General features: G+C 43.4%; 2 protein-coding genes across 2 annotated transcripts; both read right to left on the reverse strand.

Annotated features, from left to right (window-relative positions):
* Positions 1-5,929: 5,929 nt before the first annotated feature.
* On the reverse strand, positions 5,930-10,207 carry emx2 (empty spiracles homeobox 2). Its single transcript, XM_076077087.1, is given in 4 exon segments — positions 5,930-6,994; positions 6,997-7,137; positions 8,467-8,651; positions 9,791-10,207. Coding segments are annotated over 4 exon segments (753 nt in total). The 5' UTR covers positions 10,179-10,207; the 3' UTR covers positions 5,930-6,955.
* A 2,311-nt stretch (positions 10,208-12,518) lies between these two features.
* Positions 12,519-21,822, reverse strand: eif3s10 (eukaryotic translation initiation factor 3, subunit 10 (theta)). Its single transcript, XM_076076779.1, has 22 exons — positions 21,646-21,822; positions 20,937-21,127; positions 20,712-20,848; positions 20,024-20,187; positions 19,455-19,654; positions 18,988-19,196; positions 18,728-18,899; positions 18,425-18,529; positions 18,235-18,333; positions 18,016-18,132; positions 17,706-17,891; positions 17,172-17,519; positions 16,967-17,071; positions 16,778-16,891; positions 16,536-16,658; positions 16,058-16,211; positions 15,634-15,815; positions 15,103-15,215; positions 14,594-15,018; positions 14,323-14,464; positions 13,776-14,215; positions 12,519-13,321 (listed from the first exon to the last, which is right to left on the reverse strand). Exons 1-22 carry the CDS (start codon positions 21,692-21,694, stop codon positions 13,161-13,163), a joined length of 3,936 nt encoding a protein of 1,311 aa, XP_075932894.1. The 5' UTR covers positions 21,695-21,822; the 3' UTR covers positions 12,519-13,160.
* Positions 21,823-22,738: the final 916 nt, after the last annotated feature.

The raw sequence follows: 22,738 nt of genomic DNA on the forward strand, positions 1-22,738 counted from the left end.
TACTGTTTGTGAATATTAGTCTACTTCAAGCGCATGTTGTGCAGGGGAAGGAGGGTATTATGGCAGCACTGACCAGAGAATTGGCACGGCTTTGCCTCGATGCCACAAATAACTTCAGTGTTGTATTAAACGCTAACGAGAGTTGGCGTACGGGTCAGCCTTCATGAAGACGCTGCAATGAAGTTGTGGCGAAGCTGAAACTTCATGAATTATCATGTCATGTCATAAAACCCCCGCTTTGTGTGTTATGAATGCTGTCTGTTGTAAATTAGGCTTCAGAGAGAATAAAGAGTTCTGGTCAGTGTTACTTGTCATTCTCAAGTAGAAAATAATATGAATCACTGGTCAATATTTATATTTATATTGTTATATTTTTAAATAGCTAGACATTTGTCTGCAGTAGGCTACTTTTTCTGCACTGTCTCAGTCTTTGATTTTGTTTTCAGTCATAACATAGTGAATTATGATGCGTATTGAAAAAAGTCTTTATCCGCAATATTTTGGATACATTTTTTGGGTTTACGGAAAGTTATAATGGCAAAAAGCACCACATGTTGGTACATGTTGTCAGGCAAGTATTTAGTCATTTTTATGGTATTTTCATCATATCATTGTTGTCTTATTGTATTGTTTGTGTATTCCACTGCTTTTTATGAATTAAATGTTAGAATAGATCAGATGTACTCCATCTATAGTGCTGGGCTATGGGTCATTGGTCCCTAAAAATAAGATAAATAAATATATATATGCAATATATATGGATATATTGCAAGAGTTTAGTGCTGTTTTTGATTAATACAAATACATATTGTATAATGAATTATACAAAAACATGTACGTACTAATCGACAAGATCACAGTGAAGATCAGTTAGCATTGCATCATTTAAACCATAAGCAAAACGTTTTCAGCTAAATCATGTGTATAACTTATCACAAGCACTTCAAGAGCAACATAACTAGAACATATCTGGCTATAGAATGAGTAGTATTTACTGGTGCTGGGTTTATTTTTGTTTTATGTTTCACTTAGTCAACACCAATCTATCGAAAGGCCCTTGATGAGAAATCCAAATCTCTAAAATGACTATTTAAATATGTGTCACAGGCTCAGATGACTCTGATGTTGAAAAGCAATAAGGGAGAGCGATGCACCATCCACTATCCATGTGCACACAAGCCCCTGTCCAAGAACTCCACCACGAGTATTTTATGCAGCCTCACTTTCCAGACACTAAGCACTCAACTGCCGTCAGACTCGGCCCACAGAAACTTGATATTTTTTTTTGGGGGGGGGGGGGGGGGTTGACTTTTCTCCCTCGCAGCTACCAAGAGGGGGAGACACAGCGAAGCTCAGAGGGGTGCAAAGCAGGGACAGAGGAACAGGTGCCCACAATTTCACCTGTCTGTTCAATAACCCACACACTAGCAGCTATATTACATTTCAACTCCAATCGTAGCCACATTTACTGCACTTTCACAGAGATGAAAGAGCAGGAGAGAAGTGGACTAAGGCTCCAGTTTTAGATGTGAGCTAATGTCATTGGATGTGATCATATCCTGACATGGAGCAACACAAAACATGGACGCCTTTTGCGTGGGTTTAACAGAGCCAGACAGGAGAGCAAGCCGTGCTCCTGCAACCTGTTTAGCCTGCAGCAAGTGAAGACAGGAGCTTCTCAAATCGGTGATATTGTTCTCAAAAGGACCTGCCGGTTGAGCCACGGCACTGGCCAGCAAGCAGATAGACCCGTATCAGTGCTGATGATGTGGGAGGGGACTCGCAGGTCAAGAGACACAGAATAGCTCAGCAGGCACATGTGATATATTTAGTGGGGCCATTGTTTGTTTTATTTAGGGAGCGAATTGAGGATTTTCCAAACTGCAGGGCCCCTGAGGTATTTTATCAGGTGTACAGTCCGCCATATGTTACACATTAGTGCGCTGAGGGGAATGCTGGTCGCAGATACAACCTATAAAATGTTTGGAACTTCAGAGGAGGAGGAGGAGGGGGGGGGGGGGGGGGGGGGGGGGGGTGTCCACAATTGCTCTCTTCAGAGCTGGTGCATGTGTGGGAAGCACTTATATGCAAATGAAACTGCATCACATTACAGCCCAAATTCCCCCTGTCATTAAAGAAAATAAACCTTAGGAATCTGTGGGCTAGCAGCAGGTCATAAGAATAAGAATGCATTAAAGAAAAGGCATGTTTACTGTTGCAGCCGGTTGGAAATAATAAGAGGAAAAAACAGCTAATGAAGGCCTTAAACTTTCTGAGGCTTCCCAAACTGAGCTTAGACTGTGCAGGCCGAGTTCAGGCAGATGCTGGAGGCGTCTGCAGACTGCGGAGCGTGTCCTGGGGCCGAGAAGAAGGCCGACAGAAGGAGAAAGAGACGCTTGTGCAGGTGGAAAAAGTTTAGTGTTTCCTGAATATTTCATTGCGAAATAGCCGTTTATCACTTGTAGGTCTGCGACATCTCTTGGTCATATGTTGTCTGTGTGGTGACCTCAGTGAATGTGGGCAATGGAGCCTCTGCGTCTGTCAGAGAAGCTTGTGATGTGGCTCTTAGGCTTCGTTCATCTATTAACAATCACATTCATTTTGGTGCCAGCCTCTTAGTGTGTGTGTGCGTGTGTGTGCGGGGGTGCGTGTGTGTGTGGGTGAGTGCGTGTGTCTACAAGCTGGAACCCTGCTCTGAATTAATTAATTGTGATGGAGAATTTTTTTTTAAAAAGGGGCACTTAGCAAGCTCATCAGTGCAGGGGCAGCAAAATAAATAATATTCAAAAGTATATTATATATTATTTACATATTACTGCCTTAATTTGAATTTAGTTTCTTTTAGACGCAACATTAACTACAATACATTGTCTAACCCAATTATGCTACGAGTTTAGGCTTTCACGACGACGATTTGTGTCATTGAACGCAGCAGGCGGATAAATGCTGCGTTTAAGATCACTGTGTGAGTGTCTGTGTTTTTAATTGTACATTTAAACGCATCATCTGCTTCGAAATCTAAATTAGAAATAATAACGAATCCATAACAATAAAGACACTTTTTTAAACTATTTTTATCTTTGCGTCTGCGCATTTGTGTTAATGCCGTAGACGGTCAGTGAATTAGTTAGTCAGTCCGAGTCAATAAGTGCTGACTGCTCCCGATGGCGAATTGGAAAATTGCTGCGTTTGGAAAACATAATCATCAGTGTATATCGTTGCTGCAAACGCCCCTCCCTCGTTTTTAATAATAAAGAAAGAAACCCAATCCGAGGCTCCGATGTTTAATTTATTATTATGTAAGCCATTTGAAGGGTGATTGTATAGTAATTGCTCATTAGTCTTGTATATTTATCGCTGCACCTTATGTCAAGGCCAAGGGAATTGTGTGGGCTTCATTCTCTCGTTTCAAGGATCAATTTCAGAGGCAATTTGAGAAACGGGACAGATCAAGTTAGTCCTGACGTGGCTCTGTGACAGGCCCGGCCTACAGGTGCCCGCTCACGAGCATTTTCTTTTACCCTGATGAAATGAAATTAGAAAAGCTGCAGCGTGTTGACAAACTATCCATCCTTTTCAACAGCCACTTCTCCCGACTTAAGATATTTCAGCTCGATCAATTATTGACTTCCAGCACTACCACGAAGCCTGACTTCCTCCGGTTCCCTCCCTCCGCCGCTATCCACATTAGCGGTGTCAGCGGACGTAATTATACCTACTAATTGCAGATTAGAGGTTTTGGGTCAGTGGGGTCACTTGATAGGACCGACTACTCTTTTCAATGACGGATAATCATTTCACGTTGCAGACTAAATGTTTCATGCACGCGGGGCTTATAGGTCCAAAACGTCCAAAACTGGCTCGGCCGTGAATATTTGAGGAATAATCCAACTGTTCAGGAGCTGTGATGATTTATGGAGAGTTTGGCCCCTGGACGGAGCGCAGCAGCTTAAGTTTAGATAAGCGGGTCACCAAAGGTCCCCACAGCCGGCCCTTAACGCACAGCACGAGCGTGTGGGAGAGGGATCTCATGTGCGAGGGCCCACTTCACATCATAATACACACACACACACACACACACACACTGTTTGAATTCTGCCTGGAACGATAATATTCATGTGACCTTAGTCTCAAACTGCGCTTGATCGTCCTTTTATTATAAGAGCCAAGATCGTAAAAGAATGGCGCATTTAATTTTTAAAACGCAGAGAAAGCATCTAAATATTAAGCTCTGTGGTTTGCAACGTACATGCGGAATTATTATTATTATTATTTTTGCATTTTGGATTATTTGGACTGAGACCAATTTCTAAAAGGATTTTTACAACTCATATTTTTTTTCTCATTTAAATATTTGACCAGGTGCCCTCAGAATAAGGAATCATTAAGCGTTTTAGAATATTTTGGTAAATTTGGGTTTTGAATTTTGATGCTCAGCCTGCTAAATTCTCATTATCATGTCCGCAACAAATAAAATAATGTATTTCCATAAATAGAGCTGCCTCTACATTTAAAAAACAACCACAGATATTCCCAGATTAAAAACAAACGCCTTTAAATTAATCAAACTGTGCCAGCCTCTAATGAGAAGCCTGTCCTGTCTCCTGTGTGTCCATACAAGCGCACAGAGGGGGGGAGAGTGCGCCAAATTTGTTTGCGGCGGATCAAGGCTCACCGCCTCCACTGCACTTTCTTTATCTTAATTCCAACTTGAAAAGATATAATTATCTAGTTTGAACAGGACTGCTATCAAATCCTTCTTTAGAGGCCGGGTAGGGAAAAGCTCGAGTGGATTGTGAAGCTCTGAGCCGCTCGGTGTTGCCCGAGATAGGAGTAATGAAGTTGTGGAGTCCGGAGATACAAAGGGCATTAACCTCATTAGCATGAAACCTTTTCTTCTAACTATTGTGGGACCCTTTCAGTCCTCTAATCCCCCCTATTTCAAAGCTGGGTTTGTAATAAAGCTTTTAGGTTTTTTTTTTCCAAAGCTAATGGTATTCTCTAAAGATTTTTATTGCAGTTATAAGATTAAGAATTCCCTATATGCACCCCCCCCCCCCCCCCCCACACACACACACACACACCCCCACCCAAACCACAAAAACAGCTCCTTTTAGTTTAAGAAACAATTAAACAAACACATGCACATTGCACCAGAAAAAAAAAATCCGAGGTTGTGGTTCTTATGTATTCACAAGAAGAAAAAAAAAAAATCATAATCCACTTTAAATTTGTCTGATTTTTTTTGTAAGTGGCTGCATTGTTTTACTGTGTGTAAACAGAGAATAGCTTCCTGCTGTAAATAACAGTTTAGCCTACAGGCTCCTGAAGAGGTCCTAAAGTCCCCGTTCAGTCCAAAGCAGCAGCTTGCAGCACGGTGGAGCCCACAAGACAAGATTTTAAACAAAGATCCCATTTTGCGGCACATTGCAACCTCCCCTTATCGCATCGTGAGGGGTAGTCAGATTGTACTAAATTATGTCCAACCAAGGCCCCTTGGATCCGTGGATTAAGAGATTAAAGTGGACCACTGGGCAATGCATCCCCTTTACCCCCCCCCCCCCTCATATTACTCGCATGATAATTGCCCAAACTGATTTGCACTTTCACAAAAGCTTGTAGGGACTCTTTGTAGCCGGAGCGGAGCAGACGCTGCAGCCCCTCAGAAATACAACTAATGCCGACTACATCAGACCGAGAAACAAATGCAGAGCTGAGGACAACAAATTACAGGCTGCGCTATTTTTGTTTTTCTCTCTTTGAGAAATAAAACTCCCAACGCCACATCAGCAAAGCCTGTACACGATTCCGCTTGATGGCACAAAGTAAGAATAAATATCATCGCCTTTAAAAGCCTCGTTTGGTCATTCAGCTGCTCTATATAATCAAAAGTCTATACTTTTACTGCGCGCAACATATTGATAAAACTTTATTGACAAAATATTGACAATTACATACTTCTTGGAAGTATACTTTGTGTTAAAATTGTAGCAAACTTAACACAAACACAAAAAGTATTTACATTCTGTAAAAGAGGGTTTAACAGAAACATTAACTTTTAGCATTTCTGTACATGGAATACGCTCAGTGCTTGGAGTTTTTTTCTTTTTCTTTTTTTAACTCTCATTTGTTGCATTTAGTCCTTCGTGGCAACTTTCAGTGGAGGGTCAGTCCTGACAGAAGGCTGCATGGGGCCACAGCGACACATTTGTAAAGCTTTAGGTTAAAGGAATGTCCTGATACCTTCCCTTTAAGTACTGGATCTGTAGTCTGATTCACTTTTTAGAAAGGTTTTTTGTTTAAAATCGAAAGTCTGTTTTGTACTTTTTTTTCTCAAAAAAAAAAATTAAAATAAAAACACTATCGCAGCACCGCTACTTCATATGTTTTCACAATCACGTTTACACGAGAATCATTAATTAAAGACTGCACACTTTGTAAAAAGGAAGAAGCACGACATCTCTGTTTGAAAATAGAGTTGAAAACATTTTTTTTTTTTTTTTTGAGAAAAACTTGTCAAATTAAAAACAACTACCAGGGGGGAAAAAACTATACCATGCAATTCAAGTTTTACAAAAGCAGTTTGGTGTTTTGGTATCTTGAGTGGAAACGTTTTTTGTTTTAAAAAAAACCCAAAAACTTCTGAAGTGCAAACGTCCAATATGAATTGGAGAAAAAAAACGAGGTGGTGGTAGATGGGAGATTGTGGTGGTGGTTGGTGCGTGGAAGGGTTCAGGTCGGTGGACTGAGACACTCAACCTGGGTCCTTTGGATTGACAGACCCACGCGGTGACAGCAGTGCCACCGGTCGGGTTTCTCTCACCCTCAGCTGCCGATCTCCGGAGATCTGAAATGTGACATTGGCTTTTTACCCCCTCACTGTCTCTACACGGCATCCGTTATCCATGTCCTCCTTCGCTCAGACGCTTATATAGTCTTTTTTTCTTGTTTTTTTTTAATCGTCCGATGTGACATCGATTTCCTCTGGGCTCCCCCCCCCCCCCCCCCCTGTTTAGTCGCCATTCTCCACCGGTTTATGTGATGCGATCCTTTCTTCTTCTGCTGAGACTCCGAGCCCTCCTCCTCCAACTTCTGTCGCTTGAACTTCGTCCTCCGGTTCTGAAACCACACTTTTACCTACAGAGGCGGGAAAAAAAGAAAAGGTTTTAAAAAACAAAAACAAAAAAAAGCCTAAACCTGGATCAGTGTCACGAGATAAACCGCGATTGGCACAGTGCGTAAAACCACACGTAAAGGGGACGCGTTGTTTTTGTAGGCTCAGTAAAAGCAAGCAGCGCTGCAGTGGAAATAAGAAGGTGAACTGTGACCTGCAGTCGGTGATCACAGAGCAAACAACCTCCGGGATATACAAAGATCAATTATATTCTCATGAAAGTATGCATCCATGCATTTAAATCCTACAATTACAATTGTTAGTCCAATATTCATTCAACGCACAAACGCCCTTAGAAATAATAAAAATGAATATAAAATGAAATAAAGTAAAGCATTTTTAATTTGCCAGCATTTTGATTCACAATGTGATTATTTCTGCCAAGCACGCGGACGTTAAAATAAATAAAGCAGTCGCATCCACGCCACTTATTTAAACATAGAGTTTCACACACTCCTCTAAATGGACTCGGCTCTGTTAAACGGTACCGTTGGGAATTAACAACATCTAAATCGATAAAGGCTCTGATCCTGCTTTGTCACTCTGCAGCCCCCTTTTTTTGCTCTTAAACGGCAACTGAGGTGCATTTAATAAGCCTTCAGTGGGCTAATTAAAGTAGGTGACGGTTCATTTCTCCCTTCAGTCCCTCCAAAGGCCCCGCCGTCCAAAGGAGACACAGCGGACAAAAGACAGCGGCTGATGGGCTCAAACAGCATCTTAAATATGGCAGGGGGAATTCACTGAACCCGCCTCGCTCTTTGTATCGCCTATCCCATAAAATGGTTAACTGGTTAATTTGCCCTCCATTTTGAAAGGCAACATTCTCCCCCCCAAAACAAAGTAATTCAACCCCTCCTGAAATGAGGTTAGGCCTATACAATGACAGTGGATTTGATCCAACAGAAAGCCCCTGTCTTCGATTGACAACGTGCATTTGTGGACCCCGCTGTGTAGAAACAATTCGGTGGCTGATTATTTGAGAGGATTGCTCTGCTAACTATATGTATATTCTTTGTTGTCATACAAGACATTCATTTTATGTAGCGGCCTGGTTTAAAAAAAAAAAAAAGGCTCCATGACGCACAGTGCCACGTTAAAGAACACATATAACATATAGTCCACTGCATCAGCCATAATGTGAGGAATATCTTTTTTTATAACAATACAAAAGGTCTGTTCTCATAGCGCGTGACTCAACACACAAGTGGCAAAATAAAATGAGCGCATTGTCCCGTTGATAGAAAACGACAGGATGTGAACTTTAATGTTGAGTAAAATACAGTGTTTCTTACCTGAGTTTCTGTGAGGCTAAGGCTGTGGGCGAGCTGTTTTCTTTCTGCTCCGACCACGTAATGGTTTTTCTCAAACGCGTGTTCGAGCCGCAGGAGTTGCGAAGGTGAAAAAGCTGTCCGGATTCTTTTGGGCTTTCTGGCCAGCGCGTTGTGCAAAAGGAAGCTCTCTGGACTCGTTTCATTACCTGGGAACGAGCAGAAAACGAGGATCCGTCAGCAGCTTTTCTCTGACTCTATAAGATATTAACATTTCCATAACCACCAGCAGGCCTGCACACAGCTATGAAACAATAGTCGACTGACTGTATACGGCATGATAATAATGTCTGAGGAGAAGCCGGACACAGGTCTATCATTTGGTAATTTACCGAACACGAATGCATTTTAAATAGCTGCCTATTGTAGACTTTCTCCATCTAACATCTGTGAGACCACCGCGTGAAGGAGAGAGGGAACCAGCACAAAGGTATAATCCTGGGCCTAATTAAATTAGTGAAAAAACAGCCTTTGTAAACAAAAGGTAAAATGAAATAGCATGAATACGTTTAAATAAACAGCAACCAAAAAAAAGTAGGGAAATTAATTTTGAATTGATTCCTATAAAATGTATTCATTTTGCTTTTATTTGTCAGAAAAAAAACCAAATAATCACAATAATAAATACAACAAAATAAGAGACCAAAATAAAATATATATACAAACGAATAGTCTTATTCAAACTTAGTCATCTTAGTTATTACAATTTAAATTACCCGAAATTTGACTCATGTCAGCCTTAGAAAATTACCAAAATACTGCCAAATAACCATCCATTTTTGGGGGTATTTTTCCCCCTTAAAAACTAGAATGTGTATTTTATTAAAATGTGAAATACGTCTGTGAAATAAGCAGCGAGATACATTAGTTTGGTTTTTTACGCATGGCTCCGGCTCATATATCCATTTAAGCTGCAGCACCAACAGTGTACAAACATGTCAACATTTCAAGTGGTCTTTGGTGCCCGATAAACATTACAGGCAGCAGACTGGCACAGAAGCCAAGTCAACAATATTTTTTTTATGCTCGTGGTTTAAAAAAAAAAATCTTTCTTGCAAATGAGGAAATACATTCCAGGTGTATTTTTGAATGAAACAATCCATTACATAAGTGTCTGTTGTGGCCTGAGGATTTCAGATGACTGCCTCTAAAACGGCTCTGCTACAGTTTCGCATATTTCTTTTAATACTCCTTATACATCCTGCTGTCTGAACTGAGAGAGAGAGAGAAAGAAAACAGTCCAGCCGCTCGGCGCAAAAGAACCAAACGAAGCATTCTGATAACTTACCTTGAAATCTGTGACCCAAGTACCTATATCTGTGTAATAACCAGGGGTAGAAAGTTGACGGGTCCCTTTGCTGGCTGGCAAAAAGAGGGTGCGGACTGTGTGAGGATGAAAGCGGGTGAGCCATAGCGTGCTGCGGGGCCACCGAATGCACCGGCATGGCGGAGTTTTGCTGATGAGAGACCGCCTCGGCGAACACCAAGTCCGGGTTAGAGTAGACGCCCCTGCCGCCGGAGTGAAAGCCGTTGAGGAAGGGGTTCATCTGGCCGGAGTTTGCATAGCTGAGAGCCGCTGGCCTGATGGGCTCCTCGGTGCGGGACGCCGGTACATGATTATCCTTCGCCACTAAAGACTCTATAGTAAAACACCTCTTGGGTGCAGGTTGAAACATGGTCTGATAGTCCAGATTCCCCAGTTTAGGTTTAAAGTAGTCGTATGGCGCTCTCAGCTTAAAAAATACTCCACACTCAAAGAAAGGGGAAAGTTTCTGCGCAGTAAATAAGTTGGGGGGAAAAAACGCGGCGGTGTCGGGAAAGCCCAAATAAAAAGTGCTCGGCTACTCCCAGACTAATCCATGGATGTGATCGTTTTCCTCGCCCGGGTTCGTGCAGGCAGATTTGTTAGTTCATGAGCCTAATTAGCGCTGCAGTCCCATAAACAGCTTCCTCTGAAGGCTGTAATGGCATGGTGATTGGTCGCCGCCGCTGCTGCTCGCCTTAAGGTGGAGAAGGGGAAGACGCTTAAAAAGTGCGTCAATGGGAAGCAGGGGCGCGGAGAGGCGGACTCGAACGCGCAACACGGAACGGATTCGTCCGGAGAGGAGCCCCCCCCCCCCCCCAACACACGCGTGCGCGCTCACATACTCACGCGCACATATCTCCAGGACATTTAACACACTCGTCTGAACCAAGCTCAAGGTAGCCTGCTTATTTTGCATTGAAGGGCTATGACAGCTTCAACCTGTTTTTTTTAAGGGGGTGGGGGGTGCATTTAGTGTTAGCAAGTGATTATTTTTAATTATGCACAACAATGTTGTGCAAACATCAAATCAGCTCTATTAAAGTCTATTGTCGACGCTGTGCACGCGGAAATGTTCAGCCTCAGTTTTATCAGTCGGCCTTCATTTCTTTCTCCATTTTTGTTCCTGTTGTGTTTTTTTTTCCAACTGGATTTATGTAGAGAAGCTGCTCTTGTTTCCTCCCTGCTCGTTTTTTTTTTCATTTTTCTTCAGATTCTATTAGGATAAATTTCAAATTGAAGACTCTTAATTTCTGCCGGCTGGGATGTCTGAGAGACACCGGGGACACAAACAGGTTTTAGATTTAAATACTACACTGCACGAGGACTGACAGTCTTCAACATTCAACAACACCTCTCCACTTATGAGTCGCTGCGTGTCAATCAGTGTTATTCAACGCAAACATGCTCAGGTGTTTATTGGAGTACAGCTACCTGGGTCTGCAGGCTGTCAGCCCGCACCGAGGGCCTTCAGAAAGAAATAACACACTGATATAGCACGCGGAGGTAGTCACGAGGCTGCTGAACTGAATATGTACAGCCCGGAAAATGAGCAATGCTATGTGCTATTTTATATTTTATTTTAATATAATGTTTTATTAATATTTTGTGTTTGCATGCTTTTTCAGACGTCAGAAAAAAATGTAAGTCGCCTTTTAAGGGACCACATAGAGATGAATGGTAAATATACTGTGTCAGATTATTATTATTATTCTGAAATGTATTTTTAATTTCATTATTATTAGGCTGTTATTATAAAGTATCGTAGCTTATACTTCGAGGATGCATACCACGTGCATGCAAAGCGTATCGGCAGGTTTAGGTGTATTTGTGCGTGTTACAGGTTAAGGGTCTGTTTGGAATAAAACACAAATTAGACTGAAAAGGGTTCGCAAAGATGTCAGAGCACCAACAGCTCCACTACACATAATACGCCTGATTTAACATTAAAATGTGTCAATCTAGATCATTGTTATTATCGCGAATCATTGGGAGTTGGCTGTTTTAGATGTTTTATTTGAAGCCGCCTGGTCAGTTCATTAATGTAATATCACCTAATACATATAAATGTCTTACCCATGACGCACATTAATATTATCAGTATTACTATTATTATTAGCATCATTATGACAGTAACCTACATCGTAGCTATATGTCGGTCCAGGTCAGCCAAATTCAAAGCCATGTGTTGTTACCAAACGAGCATATATTTAAAGGAAAAATTCATCATGGTTGAGATTTTTTCTCTAACATCATGCTACTGGTTTTGATAACTGACTGGATTCTGACCACTGACTTTAAGACGCGAGTTCACTGCTGATCATGAACCAACACACCTCCTGCTCGCCCACGTGAAGAGTGTCCTCTCCACGGAGCTTCACCGACCTCTGGTGGTAACACAGCGGTAGTGCGATTAAAAACGGATCTAAACCTTGAAAGCAGCGATCCAGCAACTCCCTCACTAGATGAAGAGTTTCACTGGCGTTGCACTTTGTGAAAGTTCGGCCAGTTGGAGCCAATACTATAAGTGTTAGGACCTATAATTGTTCTTTAAGCTAAGCTTCAACCTATTGACCCCATTGCGTGCCCCAGGCGGTTTATCCTCCGACCCCCACGTTGGGCTAAGTGGCTTAGTATTGTATACCAGACTATAACTAATAAGTGTGCTGCAATCTTCAATGGTGTGATAGCATTTGAGACCAAATTAACAATAGGTGGTGAACAAACATCTTTATTAATAAAGGCTTTATCTGTACACATGCAACCCAGTTTGATACCCGTAATTGCAGCAAGATAGAACCACACACTGGAGATCAGGCGAGACCAATTTAATACTCTAAGCATGCACATCAAAATGTTACTTCCACTGGTTCAGGTTGAGAAGCGTCTGAAACGTTGGATGAAGAGCAGAGATCACTGAATGAAGCACATGACGGATTCCTAGTCATTGCTATTACAAGAGTGGTGGATCTGTGGCAGAAGATAACATCATCGATGTAGAGTTCATGTATTTAAAAGAGGCCGTAGGTGAAGCACTGAGTTTGCAGTGGAAGTTTGAGCAGGTACATTGGTTTTCAGTTTAGTTAATTTCACTTTTTTATTGTAAGGTAATAACACTCCTGACCACTGGGCGCAGTCATGTGTACATTGGTAGTTTGCATGAGTTTATTGGTTGATGGTGTTTTGGGTGGTGAGAAGCCTCTGGTACAAAACAGCTGGAAGTCAAATTAAAGATTAATGGAAAATAATTCCCAGGAAAACTACTGTCTACAAAGATGTCATACAAAGGAATAATCCACATGAGTATCAGAAGCGTGTGGCCATTACTTCTCCACTGTGGCTAACTGGCCGTTACTCAGCGGCGTACAGTGGTCCAGCCGTCATCATCCGTCTCGTTCTTGATGCGACGAGCTTCTTTCTCAGCACGCCAAGCCTTATCTCCTTCAGCCTCACGCTCCACTTCTCTGGGCCGCTCCTCGCGCTTCTCCTCGCCGCCACGACGCCAAGAACCTCCTCCTGAGGAAACAATGGAGCTCATTAGAACATTGTTTTACAACTCTAGTTTGGGAGTTTATAGATTTATCCTCCCTGGTACTTGCCATAGCAGTAATAAAGGTGAACAGCGACCTCTGCTGGCTGAATAATACACCCACATAGTGTATCCCAATTGTGTGTTTTTTAGACAAGATAGTGCTAAATAAAGTCCACACCTACTAAAAGTGATTTGTTCCATTTAGTTACTATTTTGAGACTCTAGTTGTGTCAAGTGTGCCTGATGACTTCTACAATGTTTGGATCTGTATCCTGGATGTTGCTGAAAGTTTTGTTCAACCATAAGCCACATTTCAATAAGAACGTGACAAATATACGTCCTACAGCCTTTAATAATGTCACGTATTTTAGGGAAACTGTTGCGGTGTATCTGTGATATGAATGTTATGGTTATATCTAAAAATCCCACTGTGCTTACCCTCCTCTGGCTCTTTGGGTGGGCCTCTGACTTCACGGCGCTCGACATCGCGAGGCTCCTCACGACGAGGCTCCTCACGACGAGGCTCCTCACGGCGAGGCTCCTCACGACGAGGCTCCTCACGGCGAGGCTCCTCACGACGAGGCTCCTCACGACGAGGCTCCTCACGACGAGGCTCCTCACGACGAGGCTCATCACGACGAGGCTCATCACGACGAGGCTCCTCACGACGAGGCTCATCACGGCGAGGCTCATCACGGCGAGGCTCCTCACGACGTGGCTCCTCACGACGAGGCTCCTCACGACGAGGCTCCTCACGGCGAGGCTCCTCACGGCGAGGCTCCTCACGGCGAGGCTCCTCGCGGTCAGTGTCTTTGCGAGAGTCTCTCCAGCAGCTTCCTCCTTCCTCTGCACCTGCCCTCCTCCAAGTACTCTCCTCTCTGTGAATAGATAGTTTCAGCGATTAACATGACTGTGACCCATCGCAGAAAACATGACTATGACATACTCTCCATTTATTACAAAGGCATAGGTCTATCAGGCTCACTTGACTGGGCGGTCTCTCAAGTTGTCGCTGTTTTTTTCCTCTGCTTTATCATCCTCTCTGCCCTCACTGGCATCATTACGGGGAGGGCCCCAGCTGTCCTCTCGGGCCTTCTCCCGCTCACGCCAACCACCTGTAGCTGTAGCTGAAGCATCACATCACATCACATTTCAGCACAGAGCTGCTCAGCAGTCTGCTGATTGAATAAACACAGTCTCCAGGTAGATTAGAAGACACCCATCACTTATTAGCAGCTGAACGGCTAAAGGCTTACCGGGTCGGCTCAGGGGCTTCCAGGGTTTCTCTTCGTCGACATCAGCACCACGACGTGGCCCATCGTCCACGCCTCTCCTTCCACCTCTCTCGTCATCTCCTCCTCTTCTGGGACCCCAGTCATCATCAGCCCCACGCCGGGAACCCCGGGAGTCATCCATGGCCCTACGGGGACCTCTGTCATCATCAAAGCCGCGCCTGAAACTGCCGCGGTCATCATCGAAGGCACGCCTCGGGGCACGGTCATCATCAAAACCTCTGCGTGGAGCACGGTCCTCGTCCATCCCTCTGCGTGGAGCACGGTCATCATCATCGCCGAAGCCTCTGCGGGGTGCTCGGTCATCTCCGGCCCTGCGAAGACCTTCTCGCCTGAAGCCCCCCTCTCTGTCCTCCTTCTCCTCCTCACGGCCCTCTTGTCTCCATTCCCTGGAGAGAGCACGGGCATGGTTAAGAGGAGCCTCTCATGGTTTAACAATAACAGTAGGATGAGATAGAGTCACCAAAACCTACCTGTCAGGCACAGGACGACGCCGCTCTGAATCCACCTCCGTGCGCTTCCTCCATCCTCCTCCTCCTCCTCCTTCCTCCTTCTCAGTCTCCTTGTCCTCCTTCTCAGACCAATCCTGTGTAAGCAAAACATATCAGTCAATACACACTGTGGCATTAGATCAGTGTCACTCAAAGGTCTGTGGACTTCATTGGTCCCTACAAGGCTTTAAAATGGTTTAGCCCGTAGTCCATTACTCTGCACTCAGTCCTTGAACTTATGAGACAATATATTTGGGCTCCCTTCCATCACACCGCCATATTACGGATGACACAATACTTTATGACAAACTATTGTGATCAATTGTCTTGCATTATGTCATCATTAAGTTGCAATATGTATACATAAGTGTAACCTTTACTCATTTTACATCTGAATTACATATGTAATTTATTTCTATTCTAGGCACCATGGTGTTAATTACCTGTAATTCCCACCCCTTTATATTTGCATGAATATTCCACTGAATGCCAAGCTCAATAACTAGTTTGTACCTTGGCTTTCTCCTCAGTGGGGGCCCTTTTCTCCTCCTCACGGCGGTGTTCTCGCTCCTCGATCTCCTGTTGACGAGCACGCTGCTTCTTTTCCTGCTCCTCCAGTTTGCGCAGACGCTCCTGGTACTCCCTGTCCTCCTCCTCTCGCTGCTCCAGTTCCACGCGGTCACGATCCTCGCGCTCTGTAACAAAAGCAGAAGATAACATGTTCAAACTTTGACAGAATAAGCAGGGCATGACATACTCCGAGTGGCTGCCACGATCAGAAAACATGTTCCTGACATGTCCTTTTTCATGATCAACTTCCGTCCAAAAGTCACGAGCCAACTGTCAAAACAAACACTTTAACCACAGCGGCCACATGGTCCTCCCGCCTCTCGTTAGTGACCGTCCCAGTGCACATGTGCAAACCGAAATGAATTACCTTTCTTGAGTTGCTCCTCGTGGATACGCTGTGCATCTTCCTCTTTCTGGCGGTAGAAGTTGTTACGCCTGTCCTCTTTGCGCTGGATCTTCCTTTCTTCCAGGCGCTTCTTCCTCTCCTCCACCAAGCGGTCCTCGAAAGTATTCAATTTTTCCTTCAAAGACAGAATGGAGAATTTGAAACCACTGTCAGTCATACAGTTATTCTGCCACTCTGCTCTAGAAACAGTATTGGTTCCAAGCAGAAGCCATTACTGCCGTACCAGCAGGGGACACTTAAGTTGTTGTGTGCTCAAACAACCACAAGGTAGTATCTCGGAGCAAGGCGGAGCCTATGGAAGTGCCTTTGGAATCCACTGACTGTATATGACGACACGTGTCGGCACACAGACAGCTGATGCATACCGGTTCCTCTGCATGTTTGAGGTGACGTCACCATACTGGACTTAGGGCAGCTTGTACTATGCCGATGCTCTTACCTCATAGATGAAGCTACGGGCAGCAGTTATTTTGGACAAGAAGCTTTCTTTGTCCTCCATCATCCTGGACATGCGCTGCTTGTGCTCCAGAGCCTTCTCCCGTTCAACTTTCATGTTGCTGATCTATTAGAAAAAGAAAAGACAAAATATGAAATTCTAGATACTCACCTGGGTGTATTCAATGTCTTTGATATATGCATGTCATTTTTGAATCAGTATTATTATTTATTTTGGTTAAATACCCTTTCTTCCTCCTGGAGCTCCCATAGTTCCATGTCCTTGATGCGCTGCTCTTCGTAAGCCTGTTTGATGAGAGGAATCTCCTCGAGACGCTTCGCCCTCTCAAAGTAGTCAATCTAGAGAGAAACAACGATTAGTGTCCAATTCACACCGAGGTCACTGATATGTTCACTGACGCATCACTCGGTTACCTTCTTCTCCTGGTTCTTCAGACGCTCCTGGAGTTCCCTCTTCTCCTTCTCCAGCTGCTCCACCTGCTTGGCCATGATGAAGTCAGGGTCCAGCTCCTCAAGGTCCTGTACAAAACACATTTGTTAGTCTCACCTTTTAACTTGATATTACAATGACATATTTCTGCAAAATGGAATTCAACCTAAAGAGCAATCTACAGTTTACCTCAATATCAATATCCTTGAAGGCCTTGGCTCCAAGCTCGGTCTTCTTGATCTGCTCCAGCCGCTCACGGACAGTTTTCTTCTTGATCTGCTCGTGCTCCTGCATGATGCGCTCCTTCTCCCTCTCTTTGGCCTCCTGGCGCAGACGCTCCTCCTCGGCTTTGCGAACCTTCTGCATCTCGGCCTCCCGCTGCTCCAGCTCCTCCTTCTCACGCTGGATGTTCAGGCTCTCCAGGCGCTCCTTGCGCTCTTCAATGGTCTGTCTACGGGCCAGGATGCGCTGGTGATCCTTGCGGGCATTTTTCAGATAGGCAGCAATGGCCAGCTGATTCTGCTCCTCGCGCTCTTGCTGAGAAATGACAAAAACATTAAAATGTAGCTTTGAGTTGCAGAACAGAACATGGTGCCAGAAGACACTAATCATGAACTAGAGTTTAATACCACATGGAACTACATGCATGCGTCTGTTAGAATTATGTGGGAGTAGGTACTGACGTCACTGATAAGGGGTCTCTGTGTGTCTATTTAAACTCACCAGGATGGAGGCAGGCTTGATGACCTGGATGGCTTTGGCCAAAGAAGACGACATGGCGGTCAGCTGGTTCCTGATCTGCTCTGAGGGCATGTTCTGCAGGAAAGGACCAACGGGGGCGTCCTCTTTGGTCGAGTAGTTCAGGTCGGAGCCAAAGCTCAGAGTTCGAGAGGTGTGGTCTATACGGACCTTCAGGGGAAACAGGAATGTCAGATAAGTCAACACTCTTAACTGTAATAACACTTTTGTTGGTTTATAAGTAGTTATTTTATCAAATTAGTTGATGCATAATCTCTTCTGATCTTGGTCTCACCTGCAGATCACAGTGGCGGGCCGCATCCACAATGGAGCGCTCTAGTTGGAAGGCGTCCACAAATGGAACGAGGGAGGCCAGACGGGTGAACTCGATGCTCTGATAGATCTGTGCCACCTAATGAAACAGATGAAGAATGATGAGAGATCTCCACCATTACACTGTAGGTGTGGTTTAGGACAGCATTGCAGGGGAATCAAACAGACTGGAGAGAGTTACCTGTTGCAGGAGCCTCAGGATGGTGTTACTCTGCAGGTGAGGGACGTAATGCTGCAGATCAGATTCCTTCTCTGCCTGGTCTTTCACCCAGTTCAGCACCTGATAGGAGAGCAAGTTTGTTAGCACTTGATTTCATGAATATCATACAAACTGCAGTTGGATTGTATATTTTCCCTGCCAGATTGTTTACCTTGGTCACTCGTCCGCTCAGCTTCAGAGGATGAAACTCGACTTCGAGCCAGTTGTAAAGTTCTTTTATATCCGGTACAACATACTGCAGCAAGTTAAACCTCACCTAGAATGCAAACACAAAAAATATACATTTCTGAAAACATCTTAAAGCAAATATTAATGAACAATTTTACAAGATCAGGATAAAAGCGAAATTTCAAACAATCGAGGTTTTTTCTTTTTAAACGTACAAAATAAGGTATTCAGGGGCACTGTTCAACCCTGTAACACCTGAGAAAGCTTTGTTGTGCAGATAACGTACCATGTCATTGATGAGACTCTGCCGGGTTGGTGGAGACTGCAGGCCCAGCAGGGTGGCCAGCCTGCGGTGTTTCTCTACAATGATGCCGTCCATGTCCAGCAGCCGGGCAATGTCAGTGCGCTCGGGGGTGATGGGAATGGACAGTGTGGCCAGCAGGACTCTGGTGGACATCCTGAAGATCGAAAGCAAGCATCATTAACCGTTTGGTCACCACCAGACACACATTTGTGCACTTATCTACGGATAAATGAATACTATACCTCTGCATCTCATCCTGGGTCAAATTCTTACGCATCTCCCTTGAGAGGTGATAGAGCCGGTGGAGCGTGCAGGCATGGAATAGAGCATTTCCAGATTTCCAGAACACAGTAGACACCTTGTTGTAGTAGTTGGCCATCAACTGGGGTTTGGGAGGCTTCTTGGAAAGAGCAAACAGGCCATGGATGTCTTCAACAGCCTTGAATGCTTCCTGGAAAAAGACAAACAGTGCGACATTAGTACCAATATCATCTCCACTTTGACCATGTGTCACAGTTTTATTGAACAATATAGTACAATACTTGCGTTTCATCTTTCTACAGGTAATACACTATATTGTACAATACTGTTGACTACTTTCCAAAGCATTTCTGAAATATTTTATACATTTAAAGTTTTAGGAAGTGCGTTTAAACGTGCATGCATGATAATATCGTCCTTAGAGAGATTTAGTGTTGGGTGGACGGACCTGCCAGAGCTCCATGCTGATGGCGCTGTCCAGCTGCACCAGACGCGTCTCCAGGTGCATAGACTGACTTTCGGGGTTGTTCAGGTTGATGGCCGTGCTCTGGTTGTGGTGCCGCTGGATCTGACCCAGATGCATACGCAGGTTGTCGCACAGCTTGCGAAATTCCGCTTTACGGGTGTACTGAAGGCAGAACTTGAATGCTGCAGAAAGGACGACCGGACATTATTTACAGCATCTTGTAACATTCAACATGTCATTTACGGTTTAATTATTTTCGATGTAACTTTAATGATCCACACAGTATAATCTTATTGAAGTTAGATAAGATGAAAGCAATATTTACATTGGAATTAAAATATATATTGTATATTGGGACCCAGTAAAACATTGATTACTAGTTAAAAACAACAGTGTTCATGTTGTCATTCAGCAATGAAAACAGATTAAGTATAGAACATTTTGTTGACAGTAACGTTAATACAGCCTTGATAAATATCACATTTGGTTCAGACAATTGGAGATTAAATGATTGCGAAATGTTCTGAACACGGTATTCAGTGAGTCTCTACCTTGCTGAGCAATGTCATGGTACAGGCGCTCCACCTTGGAGTTGTTCCTCAGCAGGTCCAGGCACTGGCGGTAGGACTCCCACAGGAACTTCACCCAGGGAGTGAGAAGCAGACGATCGGTACGATCCTGAGTGTCCTCTCCACTCACGGCACTCAGGAGAACACTTAAGTCACAACAGGCTCAAGGTTAATAATCCATCTTAAAATGATCAAGCACATGCTAACTACTCTAAGGCTGGGCAGTATGGACTAAAACAAGTGACACGTTTTGACCAAATACCTGGATATCAATATCGCGAAGATATTTAAGGGTCGACTATTGGTGCTTTCAGTAAATATTTACACAATGAGAGTTAAGATAAATAATCCTCACTACTGTGGATATTATGACGTAGTGGGTAAAGGCAAATAATAAAACAGCTAGAACTGTCTCGTAAATGATATCACGTTTCTGTAATGCAGCTTTTAAAACCACGAAAAGATAAAATGTGCAAATATTGTGCCATATTAGAACATCAAGACAATATCTAGTCTCATATCACGACAAGTCCTATTGTACCATCAGTATACTGTATAACACACAATCATCTGACTACAATAAGAAATTAATTTAGATTCTCCATCCAAGAGACACTTTTTATACTTTAGAGAAACATAATTTCTGCATTTTACATTTGAGCCTACTCACCTTTCAGGTGTCTGGATGTTATCCAGATCCTCGATGTCCAGGACCATCTGCTGGGACTCCCCCTTGGCGGTCTCAGTCTTCTCCTCCGCCAGCTTCAGGTAAGCCCTAACCACATCCTCCAGGGATTTGATATTCACCTGAAAGCAACGACAGACATTAAACGAACTCCATAAAACTACAACAGCCAGCCGATCTGTGTAACATCGCCCGTTTCTCCTCACACACCTGCTGGCAGATGTTCTTGTACTGGTAGAGACCCTCCTTAGCCAGGTGGCTCTTGCGGAGATCCACGCACAGCTCCAGGTACTTGAGCATGATGGGCTCGTGGATCTTCTGCCATGTTCGATGTTTCTTGCTTTTGATGACATCGTACAAAACATCCAAAGCTGGCTGCTTCTTATCGACCTCAAGAAACTCTGTGTAAACACAAAGAGAAATGGACCAACATAAGCTCCATCGCAGGTTGATGGTACCGTTAACCGTATACATTTACCACTGAAGCTTAACATCTCGCACCAGTCCCACAGTCGTGGTTAGCTACATAGCTGAATCAGCCTGAATATGTTAGGCCCAGGGTGCTTGATGATCGGACATTAGCATCAACGCTACAAGAGAATAGAACCGATAGCGCCAACAAATTGACAGTAATGTCAGCAAAGAGTCATTGCCAATGACGTTTCAAAGTAATCACGGTCATCTAAAGGCCTCCTAAGATACATTTCTCAAACGTCACTGGCTTAATCAATGGTCAGTCACACACTAATGGCCCAGCCGGTTAGCTTCACACGAACGTAGCAGTACGAAAGCGGTAGGGCTTCTTCGCCATTCAAGCTAACAGTTAGCTTGGCTAACTCCACCGCGGCATAGTTAGCTAACTAGCTAACGTTAGCTAATGTCTGACATCTGTGAAACGTGAAGTTGTATTTCTACTCACCGTTTGCTCGTTTCAGAGCATTCTCTGGCCTTTGAAAATACGCCGGCATGTTGGTGGCGTTTTAGTGAAACTCAAATTAGCTAACTTGAGTGAATTTTGATCAATTTCACCACTCCATCCACGCCACGCACTCACCCGCTGCAACGGTGCTGGCTGAGAAAGGTTGAACCTCGTGAGCGGCCTAGCTAGGGTTGCCTCAAGCACTATCCCCCTTTCACAGTGTCCACGTCAGGAATAGAGGAAACTGAGTACCAAGAAATTCAGTTTTGTCTCAACCAAAAACTACAATACATATTAAAGGTTAATGTATCCGTATTCAGGGCGTCAATGTAGTTATTTCTCATTTCTGATCAAATCATAATATGTATACTTTGTTAACTACTAATTATCTATTATTATGGGTAATGATGTATGTGTTTGTTTGTTTATTTAAATAAGTGTTACTTTAAACAATTTGATACAGATAAATCACAATGATAATAACAATAATTATTTGTCATATCTATTATACATGGTTACACATTGTTGCAAAAGAGCCACTTTGTAGCTATATAGCTATAAGTTATGTTGGAGTATCCTGAAATTGTTCTCTCGATTTATACGTAGGCTGTATTTGACCAATAATTATAAATTGTGCTGTCATATAACTCACTGATAAGTGACCATGGGTGTTGTTAAAACGTTTCAAATTAATAAAGTGTGTTAAATAAGGTATTGAGAACTGTAACCTCACAAAACCTACTAAACCGGGGGTTTCTACAAACCTGGCAGCTCTGGGTGTATAAAGGTCCCGTATGCGCTCCACTAGTGGTGTGTTCAGGTAACCCTCGTTAAATAGGATCTTTGTCAAACTAAGTAGGGTTCATACCATAGACTCAACTGTATATAAAGGTTTATATTAAACTTCATATTAGAGTCAGTATCATATCAACAGATACTTAATATAAAATGATCAGACTGAAAGAAAACATGATCATGATTGCTGATTTTTTGCTGAGTCTGTTTCATTCAAATAGTAAATGATTATAACATTACCAACATATATAGATAGATTACTATGTTATTGTAGCCAGCGCACATGTATCAGTTGATT

This window comes from Anarhichas minor, unplaced genomic scaffold (assembly GCF_050575085.1).
Source record: "Anarhichas minor isolate MPS153535 unplaced genomic scaffold, ASM5057508v1 ptg000058l, whole genome shotgun sequence".
Classification (NCBI taxonomy): Eukaryota; Metazoa; Chordata; class Actinopteri; order Perciformes; family Anarhichadidae; genus Anarhichas; species Anarhichas minor.

Bases quoted from the DNA above. Each gene is read 5' to 3' on its own strand.
- eif3s10 (XM_076076779.1), bottom strand. From the start codon at position 21,694: ATGCCGGCGTATTTTCAAAGGCCAGAGAATGCTCTGAAACGAGCAAAC. The intron at 20,849-20,936 runs GTGTGTGAGGAG...CGTTGCTTTCAG, and splicing joins ACAAGAACATCTGCCAGCAG to GTGAATATCAAATCCCTGGA. The intron at 15,019-15,102 runs GTAGGTTTTGGT...TGCTCTCTCCAG, and splicing joins CGTCGTCCTGTGCCTGACAG to GGAATGGAGACAAGAGGGCC.